General features: G+C 39.7%; 1 protein-coding gene across 1 annotated transcript in view; it reads left to right on the plus strand.

Moving 5' to 3' along the window:
* Positions 1-21,297, plus strand: part of KIAA0586 (KIAA0586 ortholog) — a 224,524-nt gene that overhangs the window by 128,160 nt on the left and 75,067 nt on the right. The window contains exon 29 of the mRNA XM_006891816.1: positions 13,994-14,148. Within this exon, the coding sequence (XP_006891878.1) occupies positions 13,994-14,148 (155 nt within the window). The remainder of the gene's footprint in view (positions 1-13,993; positions 14,149-21,297) is intronic.

Here is a 21,297-nt window from a genome sequence, read left to right on the forward strand (position 1 = left end):
TGGAGAGGAGGGTAGAGAAAACAGTGCAGCAATGAATGAATGAAAACCCAAAATCTCTGTAAATGTTCACTAAAACTTAATAAAATTTAATAATAATTTTAAAAAAATGTAGGGATTAATGAGATGTGCTGCCAACTTACAGACAGACCGTTTGAACCTATCAGCTGCTCTGCGAGAGAAAGAGAAGCAGTCTTCTGTGTGATTTACATCCTCTGAAAATCCAGTCTCTCTCATTGTTAAACATTTTCCTATCTGCTCTCCTACCATCCAAGTTGCTTTTTTCTTTGTGGAAAAAAAAAACAAAAAACAAACTTTGATTATTATACAGTACTTCCACCAGTCCACATTACGATGCAGCTCTTATTCTGAACTCTTGTCATGCCGCTAATACCTAATCATATCTTTCTGCCATCTCCTATTATGGTAGAAGCCATGGAGCAAGGTAGATGCAATGCTGCAGTAAGATCAGCAAGGGACAGAAATGGAAGCATCCTTCTTGTAGTACCAGTGTCCTGAATTTAGACTGCCAACTTCCTAAACTTCAAGACAATAAATTTATGCTCACGGAAGTCACCTGGTGCTGCACTAGTGGCCTAGTGGCAAGAAGCTGTGCTGCAGTCCTGAAGGCGTGTAGTTTGAACCCAGAAGCTGCTCTGCAGGAGAAGGATGGACAGTCTCTTCCCTTAAGATTAACTGCCTTTGAAAACTTGCTGGAGGGGCAGCTGTGGGTCAGTTCTGATTTGAAGATGCACAGCAGCAGCAACAACAACTACAACTACAACAACAACAACAACAGTCTGCTTCAGAGTTAAATATATTTTTGTTGTTTTTTAATTGAGATATATTTTTGTTGTTTTTAAATTGAGATTTTTTTTCTGACTTTTTATTATTAATTTTAATGAAAGTTTACAGAGACTTTGGATTTCCGTTTATTCATTTTTTCACTTTTCTCTCTGCCCATCCCTCCCCCTCAGTTCACTCTTCTTTTTGAAAAGTAAAAGAAAAATTCTTACATTGTTATATAATCCTTCTTGGCTCCAGTTCTGTATTTTCTTTGTCACTGTAAAGAAATCCAGTTGATTTTTGTACGTTGATCTTGTATACTGCCACTTTGCTGAATTGGTCAACCATGTCCAGTAGTTTTCTTGCTGAGTATACTATCATATCATCTGCATAGAGAGATAATTTTACCTCCTCTTTGCCAATTTGGATACCTCTTATTTCCTTTTCTTGCCTTACTGCTGTCGCTATGACTTCCAATACCATATTGAGTAGGAGAGGGGATAGTGGGCATCCTTGCCTAATTCCTGTTCTCAACGGGAATGCCTTTAATCTCTCTATTGAGAACAATATTTGTTTTCGGGTTTGCGTATATACTCTTTACTGCGTTGAAGAAAGTCCCCTTTAATCCTATTTTGCTGAGGGTTTTAATTAGGAAAGGGTGTTGGATTTTGTCAAAGGCCTTTTCTGCATCAGTTGATAGGATCATGTGGTTCTTGTTCTTTGCTTTGTTAATGTGATGAATTACATTGATTGTTTTTCTTATGTTGAACCATCCTTGCATACCTGTTATGAATCACACCAGGTCATGGTGAATTATTTCTTTGATGTATTGTTGCATTCTATTGACCAGTATTTTATTCAGGATTTTTTTGCATCTATGTTCGTAAGAGATATTGGCCTATAGTTTTCTATTTTGGTGGTGTCCTTTCCCAGCTTTGGTATCAAGAATATGTTTGCTTCATAGAATGAGTCTGGAAGAATTCCATCTTTTTCTATTTTCTGTGATAGTTTCTGTAGAATTGGTGACAGTTCGTTTCTGAATGTTCGATAAAATTCACTTGTAAAATCATCTGGTTCAGTGCTTTTTTTGGTCGGAAGCTGTTTACTGTTTCAGTTTCTTCTTTTGTAGTGAGTTGTTCAGGTGTTTAGTTTTGGTTTGTGTCAGTTTAGGTAGATTGTGCATTTCCAAGTATTTGTCCCTTTCCTCTAGGTTTTCATATTTGTTTTAGTATAATTTTTCATAATATTCCAGTGTTAGCCTTTTCATTTTAGATGGTTCTGTTGTGATGTTGCCCATTTCATCTCTTATTTAATTTGTCTCTTTTCCTTCTTTTTTTGGTTAGTTTTCCTAGTGGTTTGTAAATTTTATTGACCTTTTGAAAGAACCAACTCCTCATTTTGTTTATGGATTCAAATGCTTTTCTGTTTTCTATTTCATTTATTTCTGCCCTAATTTTTATAATTTCACTTTTTTCAGAGAGTGTTGGGTTTTCTTGCTGTGTTCTTTTTCAGTTTGTTGGAGATGTTGGGTTGAGTCAATGGTCATTTTTTCCTGCCTTTTGATGTATATACTTATTGCTATAAATTGACCTCTGATAGCTTTGGCTGTTTCCCAGAGGTTTTAGCGTGTGGTATTTTCGTTGTTGTTTGTTTCAAGAAACTTTTTAATTTCATTTTTTTTTCTAGTACCTAGACATGTCTAAACAAGGTGTTGTTCAGCTTCCAAATGTATGGGTTTTTTTACTTCTTTATTCTCTTGCTATTAATTTCTAATTTTGTGGCATTGTGGTGTGAGAAGATGCTTTGTATTATTTTTTATTTTTGAATTTATAGATGTTTGCCTTGTGACCTAATATGTGACCTATTCTGAAGAACATTCCATGCAAGTTGAAAAAGAAGGTACACTATGCTTTTGGGGGGTTGCATTAGCCTATATATACCTATGAGATCGAGTTGGTTTATTGGGTGGTTTAATTCTTTAGTATCTTTGTTCAGTTTCTTTCTGCTGGTTCTGTCTTTTCTTGGGAGTGGTGTATTGAAGTCTCCAAGTGCTATAACAGTGTTGTCTATTTCCTTTTTTCAGTTTTGTTAATGTTTGTTTTATATATTTTGCAGGTCTTTCATTTGGTGCATAGATATTTATTATTATTATGTCCTCTTGTTCTATTGACCCTTAAAGCATCATGTAGTGACTTTCCTTGTCCTTTGTGATGGTTTTTGCATTGAAATTTATTTTATCAGAGATTAATAGCGCTACTCCTGCTTTTTTTTTTTGGCTGCCGTTTGGTATGTTTTTTTCCCCACTCTTTAATTTTTCGTCTTTCTTTATCTTCATTTTTCATATGTGTCTCGAGTTGCTATAATCAAGGATGCTTTAGGCAGAACATTAAATGATCCAGGAGGTATTAAAAGAAGATGGAAAGAATATACTGAGTCACTGTATCAAAAGGAATTGGCAGAAACAGAACAATTTAATGAAATAGCATATGAGCAAGAGCCTATGGTGATGAAGGAAGAAGTTCAAGCTGTTTTCAAGGAAATAGCAAAAAGTAAGGCCCCAGGAATAGATGGTATACCAATTGACGTATTTCAGCTAACGGATGCTGCCCTCTGGTTGTGCTTACCAAGTTGTGCCAAGAAATCTGGAGAACAACCACTTGGCCAACTGACTGGAAGAGATCTATATTTGTTCCCATCCCAAAGAAGGGTGACCCAACAGAGTATGGAAACTATAGAACAATCTCACTGATTTCCCATGCAAGCAAGATTCTACAGAAGATTATTAAAAAATGACTGGAACAGCACATCACCAGAGAACTGCCAGAAGTCCAGGCTGTGTTTTGAAGGTGTCATGGTACTAGGGATATTGTAGCTGATGTTAGATGAATTCTAGCTGAAAACAGGGAATACCAGAAGAATGTCTATTTGTGTTTTGCTGATTATGCAAAGGCGTTTGACTGTGTGGATCATAACAAACTGTGCCTGACTCTGAGAAGAATGGGAATCCCAGAATACTTGATCATTCTAATGCGAAACATATACCTGGACCAAGAGGCAGTCGTCAGTACAGAGCAAGGAAACACTGCATGGTTCAAAATTGTCAAAGGTGTACACCAGGAATGTGTCCTATCTCCATACCTTTTCAACCTGTATGCAGAACAGATTATCCGAGAGGCTGGGCTCTATGAGGAGAAGTGTGGCGTTAGGATTGGTGGAACATCTGTTAACAGTCTGGGTTATGCAGATGACACAAACTTGCTTGCTGAAACTGAGGAGGACCTGAAACGCTTGCTGCAGAGGGTCAAGGACTGGAGCCTTCAGTATGGATTGAGCCTCGATGTCAAGAAGACAAAGATTCTCACCACTGGACCAATTGGCAGCATCAGGGTGGATGGTGAAGAGATTGAGATTGTTAACAACTTTATTCTGCTTGGCTCTATGGTCAACACTCTTGGCACCAGTAGCCAGGAAATAAAAAAAAACATATTGTGATGGGGAATTCTGCTGTTAGGGACCTCTGCAAAGTACTGAAGAGCAGTGGTGTCACTGTGGAGACTAAGGTGCATCTGATACAGGCCATGGGCTTTGCAATCTCTTGTTATGCATCAGAGAGTTGGACAATGACTAGGAAGGATAGAAGGAGGATTGATGCCTTTGAACTGTGGTGCTGGAGAAGATTATTAAATGTACCATGGACTGCTAAGAAAACAAACAGATTCATCCTGGAGAGGGTTAGACCAGGCTGCTCCTTGGGGGCAAGGATTCTGGGGTTTCATCTGACATACTTTGGACATGTTGTAAGGAGGAGAAGGGACATCATGCTTGGGAGGGTGGAGGGATGGTGCAAGAGGGGAAGAACTTCTATGAGGTGGATTTATTCACTGACTGGGGTAATCAGATGGGTGTGTCAGAGGCAGTGCGATTGACACAGGATAGAAAAGGGTTTAGGGCTGTTGTACATAGGGTCACTATGAGTCGCAAGGGACTTGATGGCATATAACAACAACAATCTTGTAGACAACATATTGATGGGTTTTTTTTTAATCCAGCCTGCTACTCTTTTTCTCTTCAGTGGTTCATTTAAAGCATTCACATTCACTGTGATTATTGAGAGGCAAGATTTTATTGCTGTCCTTTTGTTGACTTCTTTTTGGTGTTGTTGCTAGGTACTTTGGTCCATCCTGCTTTATGACACCACTGTCAGAAGGACTCCTGTCAGTGTTTTCTGCAACGCTGGTCTTGGTTTTACAAAGTCCCTTAGGTTCTGGTTTTTTTTTTTTAGTATCTTGATCTCTTCTTGATATTTGATAGACAGCTTTACTGGATACAGTAGTTTTGGTTGACAGTTGTTTTCTTTGAGTGTTTGATATATGTCATTCCACTGTCTTCTAGCTCGCATGGGTTCTGCTGAAGAATTGACATTTAATCTTATCTGCTCTTGCTTATAGATTATTTTCTGTTTCTCCCTAGCTACTTTCAGAATTCTCTCCTTATTTTTGGTTCTGGCAAATTTGACAATTATATGTGTTGGTATTTTTCTTTTGGGGTCTATTCTCTATGGTGTTTGCTAAGATTCCTGAATATATGTTCTCTCATTCTTCATTATGCTTGGGGGTTTTTTCTTCTAGTGATTCTTCCACAGCTTTTTCAGTGTCTTTATTTGCTTCTTCCTGTTCTAGGATTACAGTGATATACATGGTTTTTCTCTTGATGGTGTCCTATATTATTCTTAGGTTTTCTTCTTTTTCCTTCTTTTTTGATTCTGCTATTTGTTCTATCAGATCAGTGGTGACAATTCTACTATTTCATTGGTTTTGTGTTCCATATCTTCAACTCTGTTCATGTGTGCCTCCATTATGTGGATAGCATCTGAAACCTTGAACCTAATATTTTGGATTGTGGTTTCTTGTTTTTCCAGTGCCTCTAATGCCTCATTAGTTATACCCACATTGTTTTGGATAGTTTCTTTATGCTTCTCCTGATTTTTGCTTTTAGTGTCCTGTAATCTTCAAGTTTGTCTTTGACCATTTGAAAATATTCAGTCCTTCTTCTTTTAAATTCTGTGTCAAAAATTTCCATCAGACTTTCTGGTTTCAGGAAACCCATTGATACTGTGTCACCTTTTTGCGGGTGACATCTTGCTTTGTGCTTATGTAGGGTGTGGAATAGCCTGTTTCTTTCATGACATTGCTGTGGTAGAGTTTTTCCATGCATGAGGTGAATATAGGTTCTTGATCTGAAGACACCATTCTAGGAATTGGTGGGTCAGCTACCCTGCCTGTGTTTCTCTCTGAACTTTGGACTCAAGGGAAGGTTCAGTTCAAGGCCTATGAAAGGAGCCTCTTGTAGCTAAGTCAGATCAAGATGCTCTGGATTAAAGGCAATTTGATTGACTGGACATGTAGGCACAGGTGTGGAGCTGAATAAGGGGGCAGGGCAGGCACAGGGATGGTGGGGTGGACATGGGGGGGTGGGTGGAGGGCACATGGGGGGCAGGAACCTCACTTAGATTTCAGTGTCCGGGTGTGCTCCCATGCAGGGTTCCTACTCAAATTTAAGCTGTCCATGTCCCACCCAGCAGTTCTCACCCAGCAACACTTGCCCAGTGGCCCTCACCCAGGGTCACTTGCCCAGCGACCCCCGCCCCAGTGGAGTCCTGGGTTTCCAGAGAGGCTTAAGAAAACTCAATCAAATTTCCAAGAACCTGCTTGCTGTGCCATGTCAGCAGGGTTGAAGAACTTAGTCAAATTCACACTGATGTGCTTGCTCCTGGTGGGTCATCGGGAACCAAGAAAACCCAGTCAGATTGGCAGAGCACAAGAAAATTCAGCCAAATTCCCACTGACCTGCTCATTCCTGGTGGGTCAGCAGAGCCTAAGAAAACTCAGTCAAATTTCCACTGACCTGCTTACTTGTTGTGGGTCGGTGGGGCTTAAGAAAACTCAGTCAATTTCCCACTGACCTGTTTGTTCCTGGTGGGTGGGTCTCACAGCGTTCGTCTAGCAACTTCCACTGGGGCTCCTGGCTTGCTGCTCCTGTGGCTCCCAAACGAATTATTTTAATAAAAGTTCTGACTCAAATTCCTACTGTCTGCATCGTGCAGCGTTGGTCTCTGCATGCTGCATCGGTCTCTCTGATGGCCTATTTCTATGCAGCTTGCCACTCCTCCAGCTTCTTTTGCTGTTTTATCCACCACCGCCATCTTGGTTCAGCCCTGGATGCCTCACTCAAGTTCCAGCATCTCTCCCAGTGCGTGTACGGAGCGTTCTACTGGGCCCATTGTTCTGGGTGCAGACTAGTGGTGTCAGGACAGGAGTACTAGGTGCATGCCAGCAATGATGGGTCTTAAGTTCTGGCTCACACTCATTCAGATTCCAGCTTTTCTGCTTGCCCTGACGTGGTGTTCCCCAGCATATCACTCCCTGACGTGTGCATCATCTGTTTCCCAGCACTTGTGTGGTGTCAGCAAGCAGCTCTCTGGTGTGAGCCTGGCATCAGGAAGCAGAGCAGCTCCTCAGTGGTTGCCTGGCGTCAGCAGGCAGTTCCCTGGCGTGGGCCTGGTGCCAGCAGGCATCTTCCCGATGTAGGCCTGGTGTCAGCAGGCAGCTCCTTTATGTGTGCAGAAAGTTGCTTTTGACTTATCTCACTCAGATTCCACCTGTTTGTTTTGCTGCTGCATCTCCTTATTGAGGCTTCTGGTCAGTCCTTTGTTCAGCTTTTTGAGGAAGTGCCCAGCTGCCTTCCAGAATGGTTGTACCATTTTACAGTCCCACCAACAATATAGAAGAGTTTCTTTCTCGCCATAAACTCTCCAACATTTATTGCTTCCTTCCTGAGCCAACATCATTGCTAATGGAGAAAGACTAAAGTAATTTTTCTCGTCAACAGGGACCAGACAATGTTGGCCCCAACTTCTCTTCATTATTGTACTAGAAGTACTTGCTAGAGAAATATGACAAGAGAAAGAAATAAAAGGCATCCAGATCATTATATGCAGATAATATTATAGTGTACACAGAAAACTCCAAAGACTTAACAAAGAATCTGTTAGAGCTAGTAGGCCAGTTTAGTAGAGTGGCAGGATATAAGATCAATATCCAAAAATTAATTGGATTTCTCTACAATAACAAGGAGAACTCAGAGGGGGAAAAAAAACAACCAAAACCAAGAAAGCAATACCATTTACAATAGCCAGCCACAAATTAAGATACTGTGGAGCGAACTTAACTGAAGATACAAAAGACATATACAAAGAAAACTACAGAACATTTCTGCAAGACACAATAAAAGACCTGAAGAAATGGAAAAAATGTGCCCTGTTCATGGATAGGAAAACTCAATATTGTAAAAATGACAATCCTACCAAAAGCAGTCTACATGTTCATAACATACCCAGTCCAGATACCAAATTCATTTTCAGGGCGATCAAAAGGGAAATTGTCAAGTTTATTTGGAGAGGTAAGAGACCTCAAATAAGCAAAACACTTCTGAGAAACAAAAAGGAAGCGGGAGGCATAGCACTCCCTGACCTCAAAATCTACTACACTGTGGTGGTAACCAAAACAGCTTGGTACTGGTACAATGACAGGCACCTAGACTAATGTAAAAGATTTGAGAACCCAGAAATAGACTCAGCTTTCTATGGCCTGCTGATATTCGACAATGAAACAAAACCCATCAAATGGGGAAATTACAGCCTCTTCAGCAAATGGTGTTGGCAAAACTGACTGCTACCTGCAGAAAGCTGATACAGGATCCACATCTCACACCATACACAAATATCACCTCAAGGTGGGTCAGAAACCTGGGAGTAAAGCCCAAAACTTTGAAGTTCATAAGAGACGAACTGGGATCAATCTTAGAAGGCCTAGTCTACGGTATAAAGAGACTGCCAAGTACAGCCAGAAATGTATAATCTGAAGAGGATAACATTGATGACTGGGACCTTCAAATGATTAAATCCCCATATGCATCAAAAACTTTTCCCCACGGGGTGAAAAGAACACCTACCAACTGGAAACAAACATTTGGCAATACTATCTCAGAGAAGAGTCTCATAATGAAAGTTGATAGAATACACCTGATCCTCCACAAGAAATAGATTGATATAATGAATGAGTGGAAGCCCAAAATCTCTGTAAATGTTTATGAAAATTAATACAATATAATTATAGAAAAAAAAAGAAATAGATTGATAACCTAATTATAAAGTGGGCAAAAGCCCTGTAAAGAGATTTCATAGAGGAATACATTCGAATGGCCAACAGACACATGAAGAAATACTCAAAATCACTGGCAATAAGAGAAATGCAAATCAAAACCACAATGAAAAACCGTCTCACTCCAGCAGCAGTGGCTAAGTTTAACAGGACAGCAAGAAATAAATGTTGGAGAGTATGGATAGGAACTCTTCTACATTGTTGGTAGGATCCCTGTAAAATGGTACAAACCCTCTGGAAGGCAGTTTCGTGCTTCCTCAAAAAGCTGAAAATAGAAATTCCATATGATCCAACTATTGCGTTGCTTCAATATACCCGAAGAAAATGGGAACTTAGGCTCAAACAGAAACTTGTACACAAATGTTTATAGCAGCGTTATTCACCATCGCAAGAACATGGAAACAGCCAAGATGTCCAACCACAAATGAATGGATTGGGAAGTTGTGGTACATTCATATAATGGAATACTATGCAGCATGCAGGAGCAATGATTTTGTAAATTACTGTGGGAAGATACCAAGAATATTGCTCATGAAAAATACAAAAACAAGTCATTAAAAAGAAGGAAAAAGAAGAAAAGACCAAAATGGATGTCAGAAGAGACTCTGAATATTGCTCTAGAGCACGGAGAAGCCAAAGCAAAGGGAAGAAATCAAAGGTTAAGGTGCTAAATAGAAGATTTCAAAGGGCCACTTGGGAAGAAAAAATAAAATATTATCAAGAATGTGCAAGGAACTAGAATCGGAAAATCAAAAGGGCTGAACTCGTGCAGCATTTCTTAAGCTGAAAGGACCAAAGAATAAATTCAAGCCACGAGTTGTAATGCTTAAGGATGCTATGGATTGAGTACTGAGTGATTCAGGAAGCATTAAAAGAAGATGAAAGGTGTATACAGAGTCATTGTACCAAAAGGAATTGACTGACATAGAAGAATTTCAAGAAACAACATATGATCAAGAGTCAGTGGTGATGGAGGAGGACATTCAGGCTGTTCTGAAGGACTTGGCAAAAAACAAAGCCCCAGGCATTGAAGGAATACCAGTTGATGTATTTCAGAAAACACATGCTACCCTGCATGTACTCACCAAGTTGTGTCAAGAAATCTGGCAGATAACTACTTGGTCAACTGATTGGACGAGATCCATATTTATTCCCATTCCAAAAAAAGGTGACCCAACATAGTGTGGGTCATCTAACAGTATCACTGATATTACACACTAGCAAAATCCTGCTGAAAAGACTTTACAGTACATTGACAGAGAAATACCAGAAATACAAACTGGATTTATAAGAGGTTGTGGCACTAGGGACATTATTGTCAATGTCAGATGCATCTTGGCAGAGAGTAGAGTACCAGGAGAATGTCTACCTGTGTTTCATTGACTATGCAAAGGCACTTGACTGTGTAGATTACAATAAATTGTGGCTAACCTTGAGGAAAATGGGAATCTTAGAACACTTGATCATGCTTATACGAAACCTATCCTTGGACCAAGAAGCAGTCTTCAGAACAGAGCAAGGAACCACTGCATGGTTCAAAATCAGGAAAGGAGTGCATCAGGGATGCATCTTGTACCAATACCTTTTCAGTCTGTATGCAGAATAGATCATTTGGGAGGCAGGGCTTTATGAGGAAAAGTGTGGCATCAAGATTGGACGAAGACTTCTTAACAACCTACGGTATGCCGATGACACAATTTGCTTGCTGAAACTGAAGAAGACCTGAAGGACTTGCTGCAAAAGACTGTCGTCTTCAATATGGATTGGAGCTCAACATTAAGAAGACAAAGATTCTCACCGCTGGGCCAATTGGCAGCCTCATAATAGATGGAGAAGAGATTGAGGTTGTTAGCAGTTATAGCTTCCTAGTACCCACAGTCAAGACTCTTGACACCAGTATCTGGGTAATCACAAAATGAATTGCACTGGGAAAATCTTCTGTCAGGGACCTCTCCAGAGTGCTGAAGAGTAATGATGTCAATCTAGATACAAAAGTACACCTAATCCAGGCCCTGGTCTATTCATTTATTTGTTATGCTTCAGAGAATTGGATGATTACTAAGTATGACAGAAGAAAAATACATGCCTTCGAGTTGTGGTACTGGAGAAGTGTCTTGAACATGGACTGCCAAGAAAACAAATAGGTTTGTCTTGGAGAGGGTGAAACCAAGTCTTTTCTTGGAGGCTAGGATTTTGAAGCTCAGCCTCACTTACTTTGGACACTTGGACAGGAGAGATTGGTCCTTGGAGAAGGACATCATGCTCGGAATGGTTTGAGGGATAGCACAGGGGAGGAAGACCACAAATGAGATGGATTGATACAGTAACTGGGGCAATGGGAATTGGTATATAAGAATTAGCACAGGGAAGGTTTGAGAGCTGCTGTAACATAGGGTCGCTATGCATCACAGGTGACTCAACAGCACATAACAACAGTAATATACTATGACAAGTTTGGAAGCATAGGATCCCTATGAGTTGTGCTCACCTCGAAGGCAACCAGCAACCACCACCTAACTTGCAAGAGACTGGAGAGCGTTATGCTGAGTGAACTAATTCATCCCACAGGAACAAATACCTTATAAAACTGTGATTGTAGAATGAATACGAGTATCCAAGGGGTGGGGGGGAAGGTGTAAGCAGAGGAGTGAGGAGGTGGGGAGTTAATCATAGGGTTGCAAAATCTGGGGGGGGGTGCGAAAAAATGGGAAGGCTTTGAAAAAAATGTATTTGAACTTTGTAAATAAATTACTATAAAATTTTTAAAAAAGAGGAAAGGAAGGATGTATTGCATTGGGAAAATTGACTGTTAGGACCTTTCCAAAGTGCTAAAGAGCAATAATGTCAATTTAAAGACCAAAATGCACCTGATCCAAGTCATGATCTTTTCATTTACGTGCTATGCATCTGAAAGTTGGACAGTAACTAAGGATTACAGAAGAAGAGTCAATGCCTTTGGGTTGTTGTGTTGAAGAAGAATACTGACTATCCCTTGGACTGCCAAAAACCAAGAGAATTCTGATGAGTTAGTGGTGAGGAGTTGCACTGCCACCTCAAATCACCCAGTTTGAATCCATCAGCTGCTCTACAGGAGAACGAGGACATTTTCCTCCTGTGTGATTTCCTACCTCTGAAACATGCTGCATGGTTAGCTCTGAGTTAATTCTGACTTGATGGTACACAACAACAGCGAAAAGAGCAAAAACAAAGATTTTTTGGAGAAAATGCAGCCAGGGTGCTCATTAGAGGCAAGGGTAATGACACTTTGTCTCACATACTAAAGGCATGTTATTAGAAGAGGCAAGTCCTTGGAAAATGACGTCATCTGTGGAAAGGTAGAGTGGTCATCAAGAGAGAGGAAGACCCTCAAGACGGATTTACGTATTGACCGTATCATTAGGCTTAAATGTATCAGAGAGGATGAGGATGGCACAAGTTAGGGCAAAGTTCAGATCCATTGTTTATAGGGTCGCTATGAGTCCTAGTCAATGTCACAGCACCTAACAACAACAACACTTAAAAGAGGGAGAGTTAATTAGGCAAAGCAGAATTTTAGCAAAAGCATAAAAAAACACTGTTGAATTAAAATCCTAAGTGTAATCCGAATGTGGGTTTTAGTCTTTGCTGGCCTCTTAGTGTCTCTGATTTTTGGGCAGGTACTTCTCTGAGCCTTTGTTCTGTCAGGGAACAATAGTTATATTGTCTGACCTACATTACAGAATGATTGTGAGTCTCGAATTAGATAATATATGTGAAATGTGTCTGCAGTGTCCGTGTGAAATGCAGTGGAAATATACAGTGGTAATGTTTGATAACTCATTATCTCTGCAACAATGAACTTGAGCATGGTAGAGATTGTGAGGATGGTATAAATCACAGACAAAGTTTTATCTGTTGTTCATCAGGGTTACAGTGGGTCAAAATTCACTCAGTGGTACCTAACAACAACAGATAGCTCTGCCCTTGTATTCTTGTCTTTATCGTAACTGAATTTGAGTCAGATATGTTAAAATGAAGTAAAAAGTGATGTGATCTTATGACAAGAAATATCTACAGAACAGAACTAAGCAATATCAACATTTTCTACCTAGGAAATTACCCTTTTCTTCATAAATTACATTCAGATACAAAATTATTTCTAAATGCTTTTCAAAATTCACTTTATACCACTTAGCATTTATGAAAGACGTACATAAGTGTGTTTTTCTAACTGAAAGAAATAAGATGGTTTTGCTTTCATGAGGAAAAGACGAAAAACTAAACTAGCGCTCGGTTTTGTTTTTTTGCAGTGAGCTGTAAAAGAATTTTACAGGCTGTGAAACAGGCAGCACACACCCTGAGTTGCAGGAGTGGCATTGCCAGACTCCTTCCCCAGGAACCACATTTAGCATCTCAGTGTCAAGCTTCCATAGCTTGGAATTCTGTCAACACTAAGTGTTAGTGGTACTTTAGGCTTTATGCTTTTAGTTAGGTTGATTTTTTTTTGGTCTAGGTGCTCAAAAAGTTTTCCAGTATAAAATAATGGTAATTGCATCTTTATGCTATTTCAGCTTTTGAAATATTTCATAGGAATGCTGTAGTTTTACATAGAAGGGGGGGTCATATATTTGTTAGTTTATATTGATAGAGAAGGTGAACATCGTGTATGGGAGTGTAGAGTTAAGGCGAGCTAAACTGCATGATTACCATGCTGATAAAAAGTTATTAGAAAATTCTATAGATTTGTTTGAACATACATACATTTTGTGTATGTTTTGTGTTTTGGGTTTTTTTTATTACAATGAATAATAGCATCAGGTGCTCTTTGCTGAAGTGCACTCTTTCTTATTCAGTAGATAAGAAATACTTTAGTTCTTTCTCTTCAGCTACTTATTTTTCTAAAAAGAAAAAAAAAGTGAACTTTGGGGAGGGAGGGCAGGGAGGAAAATGTGCAACAATGAATGAATGGAAATCCGATGTATTCTAACTTTTGTTTACATATTTAATTACAGGACGTGTTTATGAAGAGTCATATGCTAGCGGTGGTGGTCCAACGGCTTTGGGAGAATTGGAGTTGCAGCCGAGTTCTAACCTTGTTCATCCCACAACACTTCTGACAGCACGAGAAAATGTTAATTTGCTGATAGCAGCTGGAGATTTTTCTCAGGTACTAAATTAATGTCACTTGTATAACGTACAAAAGAACCCTGGAGGTGTAGTTGGTTAAGTGTTGCCTTGCTAACCAAAGGTTAGCAGTTCAAATCCGTCATCTATTGCAAAAGAGAAAGATGAACAGACTCCTCCTGTGAAGACTGACAAATCCTTATGCTCTATGGAAAATCATCATGAATTGGAATTGACTTAGCTATGACATCAAAGATCTGGTGGCACCTACAACCAGGAGAGGATAAAATAGATGAATGGGACCTTCTAAGAATCAAATCCCTATACACATCCAAACATTTCCCCACAGGGTAAAAAAGGGAAGCCACAGACTGGGGAAAAAAAATACTTGGTAATGACATGTCTGATAAGCGACTTATATCCAGAATTTATAAAATACTCATGTGCACAAGATAAAGGTAAACAACCCAGTTGAAAAATGGGCACAGGATATGAGTAGACACTTCACCAAGGAAGACATTCAGATGGGATAACAAACACATGAAGAAAAATGTTCAAATCCCTAGCTCCAAGAAAGATGCAAATTAAAACAACTGTGAGATATCATCTCACCCTAGTAAGAATAGCAAAATTCAACAGAGCAGCAAGCAACAAATGCTGGTGAGGTTGTGGGCAAAATGGAACCCTTATTCACTGTGGCTGGGAGTGTAAAATGGTGCTTTCTCAAAAAGTTGCAAATAGAAATACCATTTGACTCAGCAATTCCACTATTGGGAATACCCTAATGAAATCAGAACTGCTACCCAAGTAGATATGTACACACCCATGTTTATTGCGGCTTTGTTGACAGTAGCAAAGAGTTGGAAATAACCCAAGTGCCCATCAACAAATGAATGTATAGAGAAGCTGTGGTATATTCACATAATGGAATATTATGCAGCACTGAAAAACAGAGAACTCATTAAATACTATACAAAATGGGTGACCCTGGAGGATATTATGCTGAGTGAAATATCTCAGACACAAAAAGACAAATACTGCATAGTGCCACTGTTCTAAAACAAGACTGACATGGGGGTTGGGGAGAAACTAAGAATAGAGGGGATAAGTAATGTACATGGCATTAAAACAGAGGAGGGAGAGGACTATATAAAAGGAATATATGTTTAGGTATTATTGGTATGACAAGAATCCAGAATAAGAGCTTTATAGTAAAGTGAGGCGGGGAATCGAGGGGTGTAGTACTGTATAACAATGAAAGAACATTTTTCCAAAGAAAAACGTGAGCTGGAGGGGGAGGGAGGGCAGGGAGGAAAATGTGCAACAGTGAATTAATGGAAATTCAAGTTCTTTAAAAACTTATAATAAAATCTCAACTAAAAAAAAAAAGCATTGGTGGCCTAGAGGGTAAGGAGTTGCACTGCCGACTCAAAGACAGGTTATAGGACCTACCAGCTGCTTCTTTCTAAATAGATGGGTAGTCTCTTCCTGTGCAGTTTACCACTTGTGAAACGCATTGGAGGGTCCTCTATGAATTGGTTTCAAGTTGAGTTGATGATATAACAAAAATCCATTAAACAAACAAAGGATATATTGGACTTTATTAAAAATAAGAACTTCTCATCTTTAAAAGATATGGCCAAGATAAGTCAGACTGGGAGAAAGTATTTTCATATCATATATCTGACAAATATTATAAACATTTCACAGAACCCAATATGAAGGAAGCAAACAGTTAAGTTGAAAAACTTATAAAATAATTGAGCTGATACTTTAACCACAGAAGAGATAAAGATAGCAAAAAAGCACATGAGGAGACACTCAGTATTTCTAGGCATGTTATTGTTGTTGTTATGTGCCGTTGAGTCGTCTGCGACTCATAGCGACCCTGTGCACAACAGCCTTAAATCCTGCTCTATCCTGCGCCAACTGCACTGCCTCTTACACATCCATCCCGATTACCCCAGTCACCGAGTCAATCCATCTCATAGAGGGTCCTCCCCTCCTGCGCTGTCCCTCCACCCTCCCAAGCATGATGTCCCTCTCCAAGGACCTGTCCCTCCTGGCAACATGTCCAAAGTATGTCAGACGAAGCCCCAGAATCCTTGCCTCCAAGGAGTAGCTTGGTTTAATCCTCTCCAAGACAAATCTGTTTGTTTTCCTGGCAGTCCATGGTACATTCAGTACTCTTCTCCAGCACCACAGCTCAAAAGCATCCACTCTCTTTCTGTCCTCCCTAGTCATTGTCCAACTCTCTGATGCATAACAAGTGATTGCAAAGAAGACCATGGCCTGTATCAGGCGCACCTTAGTCTCCAGAGAGACACTTTTGCTCCTGAGTACTTTAGAGAGGTCCCTAACGGCAGACTTTCCCATCGCGATACGCTTTTTGTTTCCTGACTGCTGGTGCCAAGAGTGTTGACTGTGGAGCCGAGCAAACTGAAGCTGTGAACAATCTCAATCTCTTCGTCATCCATCCTGATGCTGCCAATTGGTCCACTGGTGAGAATCTTTGTCTCTGAGAAAAATGAGAATCCCAGAACATTTGATTGTGCTAATGCGAAACCTATACTTGGACTAAGAGGCAGTTGTCAGAACAGAGCAAGGAGACGCTACATGGTTCAAAATCAAGAAGGGGGTCGGTCAGGGATATATTTTGTCTCCATACCTTTTCAATCTGTATGCAGAACAGATAATCTGAGACATTGGGCTGTACGAGGAGGAATGTGGCATTAGGATTGGTGGAAGAGTCATCAACAACCTGCGTTACGCAGATAACACAACCCTGTTTGCTGCAACTGAGGAGGACCTGAAGTGCTTGCTGCAGAAGGTCAAGGACTGCAGCCTTCAGTGTGGATTGAAGCTCAATGTCAAGAAAACAAGATTCTCACCACTGGACCAATTGGCAGCATCAGTATGGATGGTGAAGAAATTGAGATAGTTAACAGTTTTAGTTTATTTGGTTCCACAGTCAACACTCTTGGTAAGAGCAGCCAGGAAATCAGGAGATGAATTGCATTGGGAAAGTCAGCTGTGAGAAACCTCTCAAGAGTACTGAAGAGCAACAACGTCAGGCTGGAGACTAAGGTGCACCTGCTCCAGGCTATAGTCTTTGCAGTTATGTCCTATGCATTGGAGACTTGGACAGTGACTAGGAATGGTGGAAAGAGAATTGATGCCTTTGAGCTGTGGTGCTGGAGAAGAGTGTTGAATATACCATGAACTGCTAGGAGAACAAACAAGTTTGTCCTAGAGAGGGTGAAGCCGGAGTGCTCCTTGGAGTCAAGGATTCTGAAGCTTCATCTGACATAACTTTGGGCATGTTGCAAAGATGGACTGGTCCTTGGAGAGGGACATCATGTTTGGGAGAGTGGAGGGATGGCGCAGGAGAGGAAGACCCTTGATGAGATGGATCAATTCTATGAGTGGAGTGGTGGGAATGAGTGTGTTTGAAATGGCTAGGTTGGCACAGGATAGAACGGCGTTTGGGGCTTTTATACGTAGGGTTGCTATGAGTCGCAAGTGACTCAATGGCACATAACAACAACAGTGTTTCCTTACTCTGGACAATAGCTTCTTGATTTTGGTGTAGGTTTTGCGTGTTAATGCGACTATTATTCAAATAGATGCACCAACAGCTAAAACCAAAGAGAAGGAAACTGAAGATTTTTACCAAATCTTACAGTCTGAAAGGGACCAAACAAGATGCATTTATGATAATTGGTAACTGGCATGTGAAAGCTGGAAACAATGAGGAAGCAGTGATAGAAATTATGGAGTTGGTGACAAAAATGAGGCTAGAAATAAAATTATTGAATTCTGTATTATGATTAGTTAATTGCAAAACTCTGTATTATAAACACATTTGGCAACTTTACACATGGACCTCAAGACTGTATCTTTGCAAGAAATCGTTAGAGAAGCTCAGTATCAACAGTATAAATCAAGCGAGATGCTGACTGTGGAACAGGTCATTAATTACTCATGTGCAAGTTCAAATTGAAGCAGAATAAAATTAAAACAAGTCCACAAGAGCCAAAATATGACCTTGAGTGTATCCCGCCTGAATTTAAAAATAATCTTAACAATAGATTTGAACACCAGTGATCGACAATCACATGAGTTGTGGGAAGATATCAAAGATACTATCCATAAAGAGAATAAAAGGTCATTACAAAGAAGAGAAAGGTAAAAACAACGTAAGCTGTCAGAAGAGACTGGAAATTGCACTAGAGTACTGAGAGGCCAAAACTAAGGGAAGAGATGCTGAAGTAAAAGAGCTGAACATAAGATTTCAAAGGGCAGCTCTAGAAGACAAAGCAAAGTATTATAATGGAATGTACAGAGAGCTAGAGGTGAGAATAAAAAGGGAAGAGCTCACACAGCATTTCTCAAGCTGAAATAACAAAAAATTCAAACCTCAAGTTGAATTCTTAGAGGTGCTCTAGGCAAAACTTTGAGTGACCAGGAAGTATTAAAAGATGGAGGGAATACACAGTCACTGTACCAAAATGAATTCACGGACACTGAAATGTACCAAAAAGTACCATATGATAAGGAGTCAGTGGTAAGGAAGGAAAAAGTTCAAGCTGCAATAAAGGCATTGACAATAAAATAAGGCCCCAAGAAATTATGGGATACCAATTGACATTTCAACAAGTTTCAACTGCCAGATGCTGCATTGAATGTGTTCACCAGTCTATGCCAGAAAATATGGAGGACAGCTGCTGCCTGGCTGACTAACTGAAGAGATCTATATTTGTTCATATTCCCAAAAGTACAATCCAACAAATTTTGGAAATTATCAAACAATATCATTATTATCAAATGCAAGCAGTATTGCAGAAGATCATCCCAAAATGGGTAGAACAGTGCATTGGCAGGAATTTCCAGAAGTTCAACCTGGATTTAGAGATGGTCATAGCATTGATGATATCATTGGTGATGTCAGATGGAGTCTGGCTGAAAGCAGAGGCTACCAGAAGACTATCTGTATGTACTTTATTGACCATACAAAGGAATTTGACTGTGGATCATAACAAATATGGATAACCTTGAGGAGAGTGAGAATTTCAGAACTTTTTATTTTACTCATCTGAAACCTCCACCAAAAAGCTATTATCCAAACAGAACAAGGTAACATTGCATGATTTAAAATTAAGAAAGACATTTTTCTATACCTGTTCAGTCTGTATGCTGAACAAACCATTAGAAAAGCTGAACTCTATAAAGAAAAATGTGGTATCAGTATTGCAGGAAGACTCATCAATAAGAACAATAACATTGTTAGTAATAGGACAAAATTTGTTTATCATCAAGAAATATCTGTTAAATGCTTATTCAAATTTATGCACCAACCACTAATGCTAAATAGAACCAAATTGAAGATTTGTACCAATTTCTGCGGTCTAAAGCAAATCAAATGTCATAAAGGTGCCTTGATAATTGCTGGTGATTATAATGTGACAGATGAAAACTATGATGCATTCACTCCCTCACAACTTTGAATCAGTTCCGACTCATAGCTGTCCTCTATTTAGCTTCCATATACCACAGCAGTTGTGGATGGCATGTAAGGAATCATACATGAAGAAAGCAAAAGGTCATTAAAAATTCAAGAAAGGCCAACATGGTTGTCAGAAGAGATTCTGCAACCTGTTCTTTAATATAGAGTAGCTAACTCTAGTAGAAGAAATGGTTAAGTATAAAAACTAAACAAGAGATTTAAAAGGGTAGCTCCAGAAGTAAAAGTCAAGTATTAAAATGATATATATAAACAGTTTGAGTTAGAAAACCCAAAAGGAAGAATACAAGCTGCTTTTCTGAAGCTTAAAAAACTTACGGATCTACAGCCAGAAGAAGAAAAAAATAGATGAATGGGACCTTCTAAGAATCAAATCCCTATGCACATCCAGAAACTTCTCTAACAGGGTAAAATGGGAAGCCACAGACTAGGAAAAAGTATTTGGGAATGACATGTCAGATAAGGGACTTATATCTAGAATTTATAAAATCCTTGAGCACCACAACAGGATAAAGGTAAATAATCCAGTTGAAAAATGGGCACATGATATGAACAGACTCTTCACCAAAAAAGACATTCAGATGGCCAACAAGCACATGAAGAAATGTTCAAAATCCCTAGCTCTAAGAGAGATGCAAATCAAGACAACTATGAGATATCATCTCACCCCAGACAGATTAGCAAAATTTAACAGAACAGCTAGCAACAAATGCTGGCGACGTTGTGGAGAAACTGGAACCCTTGTTCACTGTTGGTGGGAGTGTAAAATGGTGCAACCACTATGGAAAGTGGTGTGGCGCTTTCTCAAACAGTTGCAAATAGAGATACCATTTGACCCAGCAATTCCACTACTGGGACTATACCCCAAAGAGACCATAACTGACATCCAAGCAGATATATGCACACCCATGTTTATTGCAGCTTTGTTCACAATAACAAGGAGTTGGAAACAACCTAAGTACCCATCAACAAACTAATGGATAGAGAAGCTGTGGTATATTCACACAATGTAATACTATGCTGCCTTGAAAAACAAGGAATTCATGCAATATTATTCAAAATAGGTGACTCTGGAGGACATTATGCTGAGTGAAATATCTCAGTCACAAAAGGACAAATACTGCATGGTGCCCCTGGTGTAGAATGGGACTGACATCAGGGTTGGGATAAGACTGAGAAAAACTGTACTGCATTGAAACAGATGAGGGAGAGAATAATTTAAAAGCGATATATGATAGGGTATTATAGTTATCACAAGAGTCCAGAATTAAGAGTGAATAGTGGAGTGTACCTGGGGTGGTGGGAGGGGAGCAGAGGGATTGTATACCAAAGAAAGAATTTTTCTTTTACTTTTTTCAAAGAGAGGAGCAAACTGGGGGTGGCGGGATTGAGGGAGAGGGCTGGGCAGGGAGAAAAGTACAACAATGAATGAATGGAAATCCAAAATCTCTGTAAATGTTCATTAAAGTTATTGAAATAAAATTAAAAATAAAGAACTTATGGGACATGTAAACCTCAAGTTGCAATATTGAATAATTCTTTTTTTTCTTCCCCCCCCCCGTTTGCTCCTCTCCTTGAAAAGCAAAAGAAAAACTCCCTCATTGGTACACAATCCCCCCGCACCTCCACAAACCCCACCCCCTACCCCCAAATATAATCCACTCTGCA

This window comes from Elephantulus edwardii, unplaced genomic scaffold (assembly GCF_000299155.1).
Source record: "Elephantulus edwardii isolate Elephantulus edwardi_28Jun2011 unplaced genomic scaffold, EleEdw1.0 scaffold00104, whole genome shotgun sequence".
Taxonomy (NCBI): Eukaryota; Metazoa; Chordata; class Mammalia; order Macroscelidea; family Macroscelididae; genus Elephantulus; species Elephantulus edwardii.